Source organism: Palaemon carinicauda, chromosome 38 (assembly GCF_036898095.1).
Source record: "Palaemon carinicauda isolate YSFRI2023 chromosome 38, ASM3689809v2, whole genome shotgun sequence".
In the NCBI taxonomy this organism is placed as follows: domain Eukaryota; kingdom Metazoa; phylum Arthropoda; class Malacostraca; order Decapoda; family Palaemonidae; genus Palaemon; species Palaemon carinicauda.
The window spans coordinates 48,391,713-48,407,903 of record NC_090762.1 but is presented as its reverse complement, the minus strand read 5'-3'; the positions used below and the strand labels follow the sequence as shown (position 1 = coordinate 48,407,903).

General features: G+C 38.2%; 1 protein-coding gene across 1 annotated transcript in view; it reads right to left on the bottom strand.

The window, feature by feature from the left end:
* Positions 1-799: 799 nt before the first annotated feature.
* LOC137630604 (protein odr-4 homolog) overlaps positions 800-16,191 on the bottom strand; it is a 38,311-nt gene continuing 22,919 nt past the window's right edge. Inside the window, exons 6-9 of the mRNA XM_068362196.1 lie at positions 9,796-10,074; positions 5,310-5,466; positions 5,007-5,144; positions 800-1,952 (exon numbers count right to left, since the gene is read on the bottom strand). Coding sequence (XP_068218297.1) covers positions 1,777-1,952; positions 5,007-5,144; positions 5,310-5,466; positions 9,796-10,074 — 750 coding nt within the window. The 3' untranslated portion in view covers positions 800-1,776. The remainder of the gene's footprint in view (positions 1,953-5,006; positions 5,145-5,309; positions 5,467-9,795; positions 10,075-16,191) is intronic.

Here is a 16,191-nt window from a genome sequence, read left to right as displayed (position 1 = left end):
AAAATACAGGTAAAAATATTAAACAACCATAAAATCTGAAAGCCCAACAATTACATTCTTAAACAATTCTTCTTCATCCAAGGGGTTAACTATTGCACTGGCTACTTTCCTCTTGGCTATGGTAGAAGAGAGACTTTTAGCTATGGTAAGCAGCTCTTGCTAGGAGAAGGACACTCCAAAATCAAACCATTGTTCTCTAATCTTGGGTAGTGCCATAAGCCTCTGTACCATGGTCTTCTACTATCTAATTTCTCCTCTTCTTGTTTTGTTAAAGTTTTTATAGTTTATGTAGGCAATATTTATTTTAATGTTGTTACTGTTCTTAAAATATTTTATTTTTCCTTGTTTCCTCTCCTCATTGGGCTATTTTCCCTGTTGAGCCCCCTAGGCTTATAGCATCCTGCTTTTACCACTAGGGTTGTAGCTTAGCAAGTAATAATAATAAATAATAAATAATCCATTGCTTTATACAGATAAAGCAATGGATTATTTATGTGCCCTTCAGGTAACAACAGTATGTCAATACAAGAACGTAGCCCTCTTATTATTATTATTATTATTATTATTATTATTATTGAGAAATAAAATATTACCGTATATACTCGTGTAACAGGCGATCTAGCATATACGATCCCCAAATTTTCACCCATAAAAAAATATTTTATCTACTTCCTGTACCATGCACGTTCATTTTTTGAGAAACCAGATTACAATAGGCTATTCTTTGTTACTCCATCTCTTTATCCTATCTTCTATTTCCATAAGTTGAAAAAGCAATAGAATGATACAAGCATCGTTAAGTAACGTTACATTCATTGTATAAAAGCATACACCTACAATGACAACCAAATGGAAAACAGGTATTTTGTTATGAAAAACAGAATCTGATAGAAACAGCTGATCTGCTAGGCATTTCAACCATTGTAAACAATTACCATAATCATGATCCAAATATCGATACGTAGAATAAGGCTGATTTAATTTTTCATGATACAGTGCCCCTATTTGCTATGGAGAAAAAAATCTTTGATGAAATATGATGCTCAATTTAAACATTAAGCTGAAGCTGAGAGAACAAACTGCTTAATTTGTTTGAAATCAGGGAAAGCTGTGTCTGAAACTCAAGCAAACAAAGAAAAATAAGTGGGAATTCCTTATAAATGTGCAAATAATGTACTGTATTTAAATGTAAATTGAGGAATTTTGAGGATAATTAGGCAAAGTGTGTGCCTGAAAACTAAGAAAATTGTTTTGTTATAACATGACCTATTACAGTATAAGACTTCATGAAATTCCAGAAGAAAAGATTTTATATTAGGTGCAAGATGGTGTACTGCACAGTATTCAATTAATGAAAACTGGTAAACCAAATTGCACTAAAGCTATCAAAAGAATAAAAAAAAATAATATATCAAAGATTTCCCAAGCTTTATAATCAAGCACCACAAAGTTAAAAATTCTAAATTATTGTGCTTAGCAACATGGATGAAATAACATGGCTGAAACCACTGGTAAACTTTGATGTGCCATTAAACTCGACAGTAACATATAAGGAAAAAAATTTCAAAGTTATTTAGGTTTTTATGCTAAAATAAAAATATGTCAATATAACATCAGTTTTTTTTTACCTTGGTAAATGGTTAATGTATATATTTCGGTCAACAGAGTAGCCTGGTTTAAGAGTACATACGCTACTTTTATATCTTGTGTATGTTGCATGGGCCCCTTAAAATTAGCTTCAAAAGTTGCATGATACACAAGTATATACGGTACTTATTAAGTGACCATTTTCTCCCCTTGAATTGTAACATAAGATAACCCCAATCCAACAACACCAACAACAACTGCTAACACAACATAAGAGATAGGACAGGATGTATATCCACTCCTAATACCATCATGTTCAAGGTTCTCTTCTTCACCAGGTAGCCCCTCTTCCATTGTCTCAACTTCTGTAAAGTAAAAATAAAAACGTGGGTTAGGATAATGAAAATGAATTCTTAAGAAATTGAGAATTACCGTGTAAAGAGACATACTTCAAAAAATATCACATATCACTACTAATTTAACTAACCAAATTTGTTTTATTCCCTTGCAACAAATATTATTGTTTTATCTCAAGAATTCTTTTTCTGTACATTATCTATTTATGCGGTGGCTGTTTAATATCTTGTAAATAATATGAGTTTATAAGATCAGGTCATATAAATTTATGTAATGATATACTGTATCTTGTAAATGTGAACTCTCTCTGCCAAGTAGTAGGCATCACTTGGCTACTAGTTTTTGTACCGATTAAAAACTATCACTACACTAAGGTTAAAATACACAAATCAAACTAATTGTTTATACAAAGGAATCAGCAGACTAGAAAGACAAGGAATTGAAATCCTTTTAGCAAGATTGAGTATTGATCATACGATACTAACCCATGGGTTTTCAATGTGCACACCTCTTGTGATAGTTATACAGTATATTATTTCCTCTCAAATTTATTCGGGCCAGCTCTGTAAGAGAGTTCAACTCACAAGGCTGGACAATTTCTCCCTTTTAATAATAATAATTATTATTATCAGTTATAAGTAATTTTTCTTTGTCAAAGTTGAACCTAAATCCACATTCATTAAAAATGAGGTTCCATACAGTGGTCGATACAATCCCAAAGACTAGTTACAGTAAGTTAGTAGAACAGTGGGCATAGATTGTAATAAACTAGGATAAAAGAACATCATTGGGCAAACATTAATGAGTAATTTGATGGTGAATACAGTCTGAATAAAAAATAACAGGTAATCTCCAGACAATCAAAGGCGAGTTATTAGCCAACGGATCATTTTCACATTAAAAAAAAAAAGCCATCAAACAGTACCGGTTGTTTACACAATCAACTACAAACAGTCTGGCACTTGATGCTTTTGAGACAAATGTGTTAAATATTTTAGGATAAATACTTTTGAGCTTAAAACAAGTGTGTAAAATCTATTAGGATAAATACTTTTGATATTAACTAATACAAAGAGTTTGCAATATGGTAATAGTTTACCACAAAGATATATGAGAAACTAAATGGTGCCTGTGATCACCTAAATAAACATATCGGTAATATTAATTCCTTTGCAAAATATTTCAGGGTGATAAGTTTTTAGGGTTTAAATTCCTTAATATAAGTTTTAGCTCCTTGGGAGTTTTGTTGGTTTTATCATTCTCAATCTGAAAGCACAAATTAGTACTCTTTCTTAGGTTATGGGAGTTAATCTAGTTTAGAGAAAGGAGTCTAGCAATTTAAAGTAATTAAGTAAGCCAAGGCTTTAGATTTCCTGAATCTTTCCCTCACTATCTCACCTCCATTGAAATGTGGGAGTTAGCAATATGACCACCAGGAAAAATCTTAAAAATATACAGAATTTTAATAATAAAATTACTATTTTCAATGCTTGTCACACTGCCTCCCCACTGACTAGTTTTGACTTAGAAACTGAAAGACATTCTACCCATAAAGTAGTACAGTATTGCCATAAGATGCCAACACTAACTAGAAGGGCAGGGTAATCACACAGAAATAAAACTGGAGATTTTAGTTTTAAGGGTAGATTTTGTCATTTAACCAGCTTCAGGAGAGGAGCAGTTTGAATGGCAGGCGAGTATAGAAATATGTAATTCTACAAGATTTATCCCATCTTACAAAAAAAGGGCTAAATTATCCAAAAGAGAAAGGATAGGTCAGTCGAGATTTACAGTAATACTCCTATTTAGGTCAGTTTGACATACAGTTCATCAGTTGTTCCAAATTTACAACGCTCATCCTTAAGTATTAAATAAAAAAATTAGAATTAGGTTACGACCTTACATCGCTTTCTACGTCGTACAATAACAATGAAGAGCTATTCTGTACAGTTTTATATTTTACATGGAAGCTTATTAATGTAGGAGTGTGGTTTCTAAAAAATGATAGGACATTCTAAGTACTTTTTCGTGTTCTATATGTTTATAGGGATCGTATAAGTCGCTTTATAGGCAAAAAATCTGATCTACATCGGAAATTGACTTCTGTTTGGTTTCTTGAAACCCATTAACAATGTAAGGTGGGATATTAATGGACTATATTATTATGCTAACTCCAGCATACTCGGTAGAGGATTACAAAATCTTTAAGATCAATAAAGATCCTGCTTATAAAGAAGTTCAGAAATGTTACTCAGAAGGATGTACAGTATAGTACTGTTAAAAACGATTGGACAGCAAGATAGAAGAAGGGAATTGGGAACAATATAAAGTAACGATATAAAGCAAGTGCCGCCAAGGGCCAAAGGAATGCTACAAAGATCCGTAACTAAGAGGGCTTATTTACAGCCCACACCCAAAAATACATCAGAGGTCACTCTGACACAAGAACAAAGGGTAGAGCATCGTAGAAAAGATATCTATGTAAGAACGACTGACTAATTGCAGTGATTAGAGTAGAGGCTTTCCCTATATCCAAGCTATGTTACCCTTGATGGTCTATCAGAACTAGAATAGTACACCAATTGTGATCTAATTTAAAATTTTTGGAAGATAAAAGAGCAAGTAAAGTATTAGTTTGTATTAGTGAATCAAACTTAGTATACTATTAATACCATAGGGACTAAGATTTATTGTGAATTTTGAACTTTATTTTATTCAAAACAATTACAACAACTTTGTTATCTATAACACCAAAGTTGTCTGATCAGTTATGTTATCCCACACATACAATTTCACCAAATTTCATAATTGAATGTTCTTTGATCTTGGTAAAACTGGCTTCATTTTTTATGTGAATCCAAAATGAAATATGCACTAAGTGGTACATGAATAAAGAAAGATACATACCAGTAATTATGCAAAATTTCATTTAAAAATCATAAAGTAAGTCTGTTTTATAGTTTTTTTTTTTTCATGTACATAAAACTATCAACATACTTTCCAGTATGGAAAGAAAGATGAAGAGTTAAATTCCTTCCCAGAAAAGATTAGCTCAGTCTTACCTTTAAACGTTTCAAGTGTGTCGTCAACATGCTCATCTCTTACTTTGACTCCCAGGAGCTCTTGAGCTGATTGACATGCATCAGCACTTGTATCACCAGGAAATAGATAGTCACAAAGACTTACTGGTAATCCCCCACCTGCAAAAATAGAAAATAACATGAACTTTACTGATATCATTTATTGAATTCATAGAAATTTAAATTCTAAATCCGATCAGTACATTTAAAATCTAGGTGGTTTATTCTGTAAAGGCTTGACAATTTTAATATGAAATGGAGTAGCAATTTCACTCCTGCTCATACCTTCCAAGAAGACTCTTCTTGGCGGTTCATGTATTATAGGACCAATGAGATGAGATGGAGGCTCTTCAATTAGCGAGTCGCAGTGCATCTCCCACCGTGACACAACTGAACGTACTAGATCTACAAGAACGGCTGCTCGTGCTTCCCCTGCAGTGGCCTGAAAAATTTTGGTCATGTTTTGCATAGCTTCATCTTTGCCATAATAGAAAACTATTTTGTAAGGCCTCAGTACCAGTAGGCGTTGAAATAAATTATGTTTTAATCAGAAACTGAAGTTGATATTAGACCTTTGCATTATCATCATAACTAGATACATATGTAGGATGCCATTATCCTCAAAAAGTAGTACTTTATGGCATCTAAATCATGTATGTGCTATAAAAACTAAATGATTTTGACCTACTCCTAAGGTTGGAGAAAAAAAAATTAAAAAAAATTTCTAAGATTTTCTCTTGGTTAGAGTAAATTTTATCAAGGTGGTTCTACATCGCCAAATTATCTATGTAATTCTCAGTATTATCTAAACTCTGATTATCTAGAGTGCATACTCAAAGTATCTTGAATGATGCTAGTGCACAAATATTGCATTATAAATGTTGATCATCTTTCAAAAATTCAAGGATCCCACAAATATAATCCTGAAAATATATGGAACCTCTAGATAAACAACTACTTTAGAATAGTGTCCTGTACTTAAAATTCAGGATAAGTTTTGTTTTGAGAAGAAAGAAATGTGTTTGGAATACGACTCGCTCGCTAGAACTGGTGTGGGCCGAGAAGAGTCAGGCATACCAGCAATTACCTCTTTCAGTATGAAAAAGAAACCCACACCTCAAGAGGCCTGTAGATCTCATTCAAAGCACAATCCTTACTAAAACTTAATTTTGGCTTTTTTTTTTGGGGGGGGGGGGTATGAGAGCACCATGTGCGTCACTTGGATACAGTATACCAACAATTACAATTTAGACATTGTGAAAAAAAGAGGCCATTAAATCAGCTAACTGTGCAAAGAGGATGAAATCAAAGTTAAAACAAAGATCACAGACAATATTATAGTAAGTTGATAAATTGTCTTTGATCTTGATACACACAAAACACTTAGTTGCAGGCACTATAAATTGTGAGAAGGCAAAAATGTTGGAAGCTGATCTTTTTAAAGACATAACAGGAATGAGTGAAGATACTAATGAAGTATTTAAAGGCAGCTATGGGTGGTTTGGATATCTTTAAGAGGAGGACTGGCATACATAGCCATAAAAGTACTGATTTGAATGACAAGACAATGTCACACCAGAAACTTCCTTAAAGGGAGACAAATACAAACTTCAATGCACAGGTTTTTAGTAAAACTCAAACCTGGTGAGCCTCAATCAGGTCTAAGTCAAATATCAAAAGGCAATAAAACAAGAATTTCAGATTTCTGAAGTTTTGGTTAAAGAGGGGACTTCTAAACAACAAAATCTCCTCCTCCCTTTTCTCATCATCATCCTCCTAGATAAGGGGTTCTCAATGGGGATAGAATTCACCCCATGGAGTGAATTTTGGGTTTTCAGGGGGTGTATTGTGACCACAGTAAGTTTTTGGGGTTAGGAAAGCAATTATAGGTTTTGGCCAATCTGGCCTGTCACCTGGGTTGGAATTAAACCTGTACTAACTGAAGCTAATATTAGGATTAAAAAGGTACTGAGAAAGGGGACAGACAATAATATATAATTGACCATCCAAGGTGAACCAAGGATTTGAAAAAAAAAATACTTAGAAAGGGGATAAATCCTATTAATTACAAAATTTTAATAAACACTAAAATTAAAAGTTTGCACTCAGTTTTTAGATCCACTTAAATGCATCCCTCTGTCAAGGCTAAGCCCTATGGTTAATTCGGATTACTGTATAAGAAAAAAAAATCTTCAATGAAGACATCAGCACCAATTACTGTACATATATACATAGTATAACATACAAGAGGGAACACTATTCTATCTTATTTCTCTTCCTCTTATTTTGTAAAGTTTATATAGGAGATATTTATTTTAATGCTACTCTTAAAAAAAAATTATTTTTCCTTGTTTCCTTTCCTCATTGGGCTATTTTCCCTCTTGGAACCCTTGGCCTTATAGCATTCTGCTTTTCCAACTAGTGTTGTAATATAATTATTCTTATCAAATATCAATATGGAATTAAATACAACTCATTTCTTTGTATGTAGTGTGGCATCTTTCTCTTTCTTTTATGCAGCTTCATTTAAGGATGATTTACTTTCTTGTTCTTTTCTTGAACTAACGACCAAGGCTTCAGATATATTGGAAAAGGTTTCATATTTTTATTTACTCAGAAAATCTTTTGTGGGATAATACCAGTGGGTGCTGTTGCCTACAGATGGAGCACCAGCTATGTGGGGACAAAATCAGGATTCCAATTATGTGTGAAAAAAGCGAGCTCCAAAAGTGAAAGGCATTAATTGTATGATCCATCGTCAGGCACTAGCGTCAATAGCACTTCCAGCTCCACTACGTTTTAGATCAAACAATTCAAATTGTGAAAGAAGCCACCCTCAATTCACAACTTTTCAAGCAGTTATGTACTGATGTGGATGTTGGTCCTCGTTTGTTTATTTTTCACACAAACTTCTGTTGGCTATCAAGAGGAAATTTAACTGAGCGAATATTTGAGCTTAGAGGAGCTCAAATTGGTTTTCGAAGTTCAAGGTAAGACTTGAAGTTTTTGCCAGGCTGAATGATGAAGAATGGATTGTGCATCTTGCCTATTTGGTTGATATATTTAATCAACTGAATCTTCAGATGCAAGGAAGGAATACAAATATTATAGAAATCGTAGGTGCCTTTAAAGCTTTCATGATCAATCTTGAAAATTTGTAGAGAAAGGTCAATACCAAAAATACAGTATACCAATGTTTGAGAAACTGGTATCCATTCTTGATGTTTGTGGTGAAGACAAGGTGCTTCCACAATTTGCAAAAAATTAAATATGGCAGCATTTGATAGCACTGGAAAATGAATTCCGCAGATATTTTTCTGAACTCAGAAATCCATTTAAATTGCCAGTTGAAAAGTTCCTGATGATTTTCAAGATAAACTCCTGGAGCCAAAAACCGATTCGGAAGTAAGATATATGTTTGATGAGAAATCAATAACAGAATTTTGGCCCCTGATGTGCGATTCCTACCCAAAGGTGTAATAAATAGCTGCCTGTGCCTTGTGAGTAAGGTTTTTCAACTTTGCTGTAAATTAAAATGAAGCAATACAGTAGATTAAAGGTAGAAAATTACCTACATTGTGCCCTTTCACGCACTTCTCTGAATATTTCAGAATTGGCTAAAAAAAAAAACAATCAGGTTTCGTCATTTGACGAACTGTAATCTTCTGAATAAAGTTGATAACAGATTTATAACAGCTTGTTTTTCTACTGAACTTTTTAATTGCATTAGCTTTAGTTTGGCCTGTTAAGTAGTCCATTGAAGAGAAAAAAATATTTTACTCTTATTCAAATTTTATACAGTATATACTGTACATCATTTCCAATTTGCACATAATTTGTAAAACTCCATTATAAACATAATCCATATTAAGTTGTGACTATACATACTAATTATAGGAGAAATTAAAAGGATTTTTAGCAATATTTGCATACTATTTAGAATGCACTTTTTGAAACAGACAACCTAGAAAGGAGGGATGAATGACATTCTGACAAATGGCAAAGTGGTGCATTGACCAAGAAAGGCTGAGAACCTCTGTCCTGGATCATCAACTCTTCTCAGCAAGGTTAAATTTATTTCTTCTAATCATAGTTTTTTATATATTGTATTTATGCATTTTAGTAATAAGTACCAAATTACTTTATACAACCTCATTAATGCATAATATGCCCTATAAGTATTATTGAATTTACCAGAACAGATTATTTGACTTCCCTGTTATTTCTCAGGGGAAAACTTTGGTATACTGAGCTTCATTTTCGGTATAAGTTCTACCCTTTGGAATCGATTAAGGATGCATACCAAGATACCCACAATATAACCATAAGTAACCATCCTTTTCAAAGGAGTTTCTTCCATAAGTAACCATCCTTTTCAAAGGAGTTTCTTTAACAATTGATTCTAGACATATCAAAATATTCCATGCTATGGAATACTGTAAGATGTCTCAAGCAGTCTCTATATACCAACATACCAACATAATTTACAAAGAATTTTATAGCCTTGTATTAGCAATTAAAAGGGTAATTAGTATTTACTAGAAAGATTACTTAGTTCAACAGTGAAATTATAATTGCTCTCATTATTTTTGGCTTTCTAGAAGACATTTCCACCAAAACTAGATAACAGTTAACCAAATATTGAAAAATACTTTTATCAACTTTCACTAACAATTAGTAATGGTCTATTGTAAATTGGTCTGACTGCAATAAGCCTAGATACCTCTGCTAATTAATAATATTTTCCAAATTTGTTGAATCAACCGCTTACCTTTGAATGTACGAATGCTAGACCTGCTAATTCTCCAATTAAACGTAACGACCCTGAGCTTTCTATCTTTCCATTGCTAGCAGCCAAAGGTGAACAGCAATCTAAGATTTCTACATTAAACACTTTGGGAGGTGTAAGCTCCATAACACCTCTACCTCCTTTCTTCTTAGTTGGCTTTTCTTCCGCATCTGGATCTAAGAGGTCACCATCATTTGGTAATTCCGAATCTATGAGTATGAGAGAGTCGCTCACACTATCTGCCCATGGCTTAATGTAGGTCTGAAAAAGAGTATAATCGTGATTAAACATTCTGCTGACCTTTGTTTTTTTTTAGATTTAATGAATTATACATTGCACATAGTATTGTATACAAATAAAAGATATGACAATCTAAAATGTTGTCCCCCTAATAAATTCAAGTTTAGTGCCTATGGATGAACACCCTTACAAAATAAACAAAGAATTTTACAGTTTACATAAAAGCTGCATTAAATACATTGTATGTTAAAATTATGATCATACTTGTCAACCAATATAGCACAGTTGACTATTTCTGAGGGCCAAAAGAATGTAATAGAAAATTATGAAAACTTGAAGGAAATAACGGCAACTCTACATACTCTCCCCACAACCATGTCTAAATTTAAAGCCAACTTATTTCATGCCTCTGTAGAGAGTGCTACCATAAAAATACACTTATGAAAATTTTGACTTTCTATAAGTTTTTTAAGGTATTTATACCAATTGAACAGTCGAAACTTTGCAAGAAAGCCCACATTGGTGAAGCTATGATTATATAGCCATGAATATACATTCAGACAGAGAGTCGGAGTTGATTATTTTGTTTGGCCAACACACATAATTGGTAATAATACATGTAAAAATCAAAAATTTTAAGTAATTTTTATTTTTCCTAACATACTTACCGAGAACTACTTTCTTAGGAGTTACCTGTAATCTCCTCTCTACCGACCAGAGTTTTGTGTAGTATACCCTAAACCCGTTTTCTATGGAGGGCTAACCCGGGAGTAAGAGAACGTGCCCCGAGGGTAGCCTTTGCGCTAGGTCGAGGTCCACTTGGGTCGTGTGCGCCAGTAAGTTCCTCGGATGTTGCAAAAAGTCCTTGCAAGGGCAGAGAGGCACTCGGGGAAGGTAGGGAGGGCCATTACCCGAAAGTAGTTCTCGGTAAGTATGTTAGGAAAAATAAAAATTACTTAAAATTTTTGATTGTTCCAACACGAATACTTACCTCAAACTACTTTCTTAGGAGACTTACACTTTAGGAGATGGGAGTGCCTTCCTGACCTTCAGACCCAACAAGCGGACGCCAAGAGGCCTAGATATGAATTAGGTTTTAAAAACAAAAACACACTGGGAAAACGGACGATAGGGCAACTACACAAAGAGCTCACGTTAGTGTCTAAGTACTCACCCTTTGAAAAAATTCTTCTGATGCTGAGTCCAGTAATGCAGTTGCAGAGACGTGTTCTTCAATGGTTACAAGAGTGGTTATCTCCGATAGGGATAGGAAACGGGGATTAGGGTGAAAGGGAACGAACCTGTGTCTCCTGGTTTTGCTATCCACGATTGAGCCTGGGGCTTTACCGTTAAATCACTTGGAGCGCGCAGATGACTGTTTCAATGGAGAACCTGTCTAAGGACCTTCTGGAGTAGTCCGTGAGGTAATGGGCAGTAAAGGTTGACTGGTTCAACCAGGTGCACACACGAAGGATCTGACCCACTGCCATGTTTTTCTCAAATGCTAAGGAAGTGCTCAGACCTCTGATGTCATGGGGTTTGGGAGTGCCTGGCAAGGCCAGTCCCTCCTCCTTGTAGGCCCTGGCAATAACTTGTCTCAACCAGAAGGAAATGGTATTCTTCGATACCTGTTTCTTAGTAACACCTGTGGAGACGAAAAGGCTCTTGATGCCTGGCCGGAGATGTGCAGTCCTTTCAAGGTATTTTCGAATGGCACGGACAGGGCATAACCTCAAATCCTCAGGATTCCCAGTCCTAGGTATAGCTGGCAGAGAGAAACCTTCGAATTTTGGGTCCCAGACTGCTGGGTTCTGGGTTTTCGAACTTGAAAGAGATCTCTTTCCACCCCTTCGAATGAGAGACGTCATAAGACAGCCCATGGATCACCCCTACCCTTTTCACAGAAGCCAAGGCCAACAAAAAGACTGTCTTGAGAGTGAGATCCCTGTTTACAATATCCTTCATTGGTTCGAAGGGGGGGCTACTTAACATCTTCAGGACCCTAGCTAAGTCCCACTGAGGCACCCTAACCGCTTGCAGGGGGCAGGACTGTTCAAAACTCCTGACAAGCATAGAGATGTGTCTAGAGGAACCCAGGTCGATGCCCTTCGGAAGGAAGACTTGACCCAAGGCTGCTCGTACTCCTTTTATAGCTGGGATTGACATCCCTATCTCGTCCCTGAGATATACTAGAAAGTCTGCTATGTCTGGGACCGAGGCTTTGAGGGGCTTTATGCGCTTTGAAGCGCACCACTTCGTGAAAGAGGCCCACTTCGCTTGGTAGACCGATGCCGACGACCTTCTCAGGTACCGCGACATCCTCTTAGCTGTTCCTGCTGAATATCCTTCCTTCTTCAGGAGTCGCTCGATAGTCTCCAGGCGTGAAGGCGTAGAGACTGTGGGTTGTCGTGGAACCTGAGAAAGAGCGGCTGTTGTAGAAGATCTGACCTGTCGGGGAGTGGCCACGGAGGATGGTTCACCAGGTCTTTTAGGTCTGCGAACCACTCTCTCCGGCCACCAGGGCGCTACCAAAGTCATCCTTAAGTTTCGGGCAGCCCTTACCCTGTTGAGTACTTGCCTGATCAACGTGAAGGGGGGAAAAGCGTACACGTCTAGGTTGTCCCACTTGTGCTGAAAGGCATCCTCCAAGGCTGCCCTTGGGTCTGGGACAGGAGAACAATACACGGGAAGTTGCGCGTTCAGCTTGGTTGCAAAGAGGTCCATCACCGGGGAACCCCATCGTTGAATGATGAGCTTGGCTACTTCTGGAAGGAGGGACCATTCTGTCCCTACTATCTGACCCATCCTGCTGAGACCGTCAGCTAGAACGTTCTTTTTCCCGGGGATGAACCTTGCCAATAACACAACCTGGTTCGCTTCTGCCCAATCTAGGATCTCAGGGCGAGATCGCACAACTCCCTTGATTTCAAGCCTCCTTGCTTCTTTATGTACGCTACCACTGTGGCGTTGTCGCACATCAACGCCACAGTGTTTCCCCTTAGTAGATCGACGAAGTGCATGCAAGCTTTCTGGACTGCCTTCAACTCTAGGACATTGATGTATAGGTCCTTCTCCCCGTCCTTAAAACTATATTTCTCAAAACTAAAACGAAAAAAATTCTGCATTCAAAATAAGCTTAACATAGAAACCACCAACAACCAAAATAATTACACGTAAAACAAATCATTAAATTCATAAATATACCAAAAAAACGTAACACCATTCATATGAAAAAACCCTAACAGACTTAAAATTATCCCATACACCAAAACCAATATTTTTTTATGTGTGGACGTCTTTGTCCAACCAAGGGCCAACAGTCCTTCTACAGCCCAACCACAGCTCTCTAGCTACCGTAACACGGACAAATGTTATTATATAATTGCATTAATCATCATCATCATCACAATCTTGATTATCAGTGATCCAAACGGAAAATCCTTCAAACAGGCTGGGTCATTATGGCATCAAAATCAAGAAAATCGTTCAGTGCGATCAAATCGTAATCCTAATCGTAGTCCAGGTCATCAACGGTTGCGTAATCCAAGAGCAGTCTTAATACAATCTAATACAGGCCAGGTCATCAACAATATATCCACTTTCCAAAAATTTAAGTCTCTCCAAAGGAGGAATTACGGCCTGCAATAAAAAGAAAAAACGCTTACGAAAACTCCTTACTAACTAAACTATCGCACTATAATCAAAGATAAACAATAAACTTTCTATCATTCATGAACGCGCCTAACAAAAATAAATAAAAACAGTACTTACTCCGATACAAAAAAAATTTCACAGCCGGCTTTCGAAGAACAAAAAAAAACAGAACCGACTCCTTCTACAGTCAAAGATCCAATGCTTTCGCCCAAGACATTCATCACCGCCCTATCCTAGCTAAAAAAAATGTAAACAAACAACCTCAAATATACCGACAGTCTTTCCAACAACAACCAATCATTCGCTAACTACCCTTGTTCTTCGGCACGCACCGCGGACACACAAAACACGCACACACAAACGCACATACACACATTCTCTCTCGCGCACGCGCGATCTAGCAAAACTAAAACAAATAAACACTCTTCCTCTCTCTCTATATCTCTCACAAAACTAAAGCAAATAAACACTCTTCCTCTCTTGCGGTTAGACAAAACTAAAGTAAATAAACACTCACACACTCTTGCGGTTAGACAAAACTAAGTAAATAAACACACACACACACACACACACACTCTCTCTCTCTCTCTCAATTTGGCAAAACAAAAAAATAAATTAAAATAAAATTAATCCTCCACAGCAATGCCACCATTCCAGGGAGGGTATTGTGTTTAGTAGGACTGGGATTAATTTCTGGGGCGAGTCCAGTTGGTTCCAGAAGTTCTTCAGGTTCCATTGGACGGCTCTGAGTCTGAGTCTCCCCTGGGGAACCAGTTTTTCCAACGACACCAGATGACCTATTAGGCTTTGCCAGTCCTTCGCCCTCCTGGGTTGCCCCGACAGGAACGGACGAAGGATCTTCATCAGATTGCTTATCCTCTCCTCCGACGGGAAAGCTTTCACTAGTAGGGAATCCAGTGTCATCCCCAAATAGGTCATTCTGGTGGAGGGAGATAGGTTCGATTTTTCTGGGTTGACCATGATACCCAGACCCTTGCAAAACTGGAGAAGCTTTATACCTTGCTCCTTCAAAATGTCCTTCGAGGAGGAAAGAAGCAACCAGTCGTCCAGGTACCGGATGAGGCGAATGCCTCGCTCGTGAGCCCAAACCGAGACTGTCGTGAAGACTCTCGTGAATACCTGGGGAGCTGTCGACAATCCGAAGCAAAGGGTCTTGAATTGCAGGATCTGGGTACCCCATTTCACCTGGAGAAACTTCCGACTTCAGGGATGGACCGGAATTTGGAAGTAAGCGTCCTTGAGGTCTATGGTCATCATGTAGTCTTTCTCCCTCAAGGACAGCAGGACCGACTTCGGAGTGTCCATTTTGAACTCTGTCTTTCGTACAAACTTGTTGAGAGCCGACAGATCTATCACCGGTCTCCACCCCCGCGTCGCCTTTTCTACCAGGAACAGGCGGCTGTAGAAACCTGGCCCTGGGTGCAGGATCTCCTCCATGTCGCCCTTTTCCAACATGGTGGACACCTCTTCTTGAAGGGCAGCCCTCTTCAACGGGTCCTTGGGTACCAACCACTCCGACAGGCTGGCCGGAATTAGAGGGGGAGGTTCTGTTAAGAACGGTAACCTGTAACCCTCCTTCAGTACGGACACTGTCCAGGGCTCTGCTCCGTGAGCCTTCCATGCTTGCCAATGTAGTCTGAGGCATCCCCCAACCTGAGGCTTGGGCAGGAGTAGGGGGCCTCCCACTCTACCTCCTCCTGGAGGAGCAGCCTGAACGGCCTCTCCTGGAGGCAGAATAACCTGTCCTAAACGAGGCCGACGCTGCTGGGGCTCCTCTACGGGGGGGCTGAGGCGCTGAGGCCCACGAGGGAGAAGGGGCTTCTCTCCTCGTCAGGCTAGGCGGGGCCTGAGAAGCCGAGGAACCGTCTGAGGCTGACCTCTTGTAGGGGGGCCTCCTTACCGGTGGAGGCCTGGGATCGTTCACTTCTTTCCTCTTAGCCACCTTCTCCATGATCTCCTCTAACTCCTTCAAGGGGAACAAAGAGTCACCCCACACAGGAAGGCTCCTCATGGCCCTCGCCTCTCTGTCTGGGACCTTCCGGGAAAGCTTCGCCAGGATGGTGTCCCTTTTGCGAAGAACCCAATTCGCTGACAGGGCGAGAGACTGGTAGGTGAGGAACTTAAGGGTCTTGCCCCCGGAGATGATAAGCTCCCTCAGGAGGCTTTGCTGTTCTGGGTCCGTCAGGTCATATGTTGCTTGCACACCTACTAGTGTGGAAGCCCACCAGTCCAACCAAGAGGAGACGTGAACTAGGTCTTTAGACATCTCGTCCATCATCGCAGCCTCCGATTGTGAAAAACAAATCGGGGCTGAAGAGGCTCTGTCCTCCGAGGCACCCTGTCCCAGAATGTCGAGAGCAGGCTCCACTTTGCAGGCTCCCGGTCATTGTCCCTCTGGCACATAAACCCTGCTCTGTGTTTTGAGCCCTTGGAGCAACTTCGAAGAGCTCTGCGTTTTGGGAG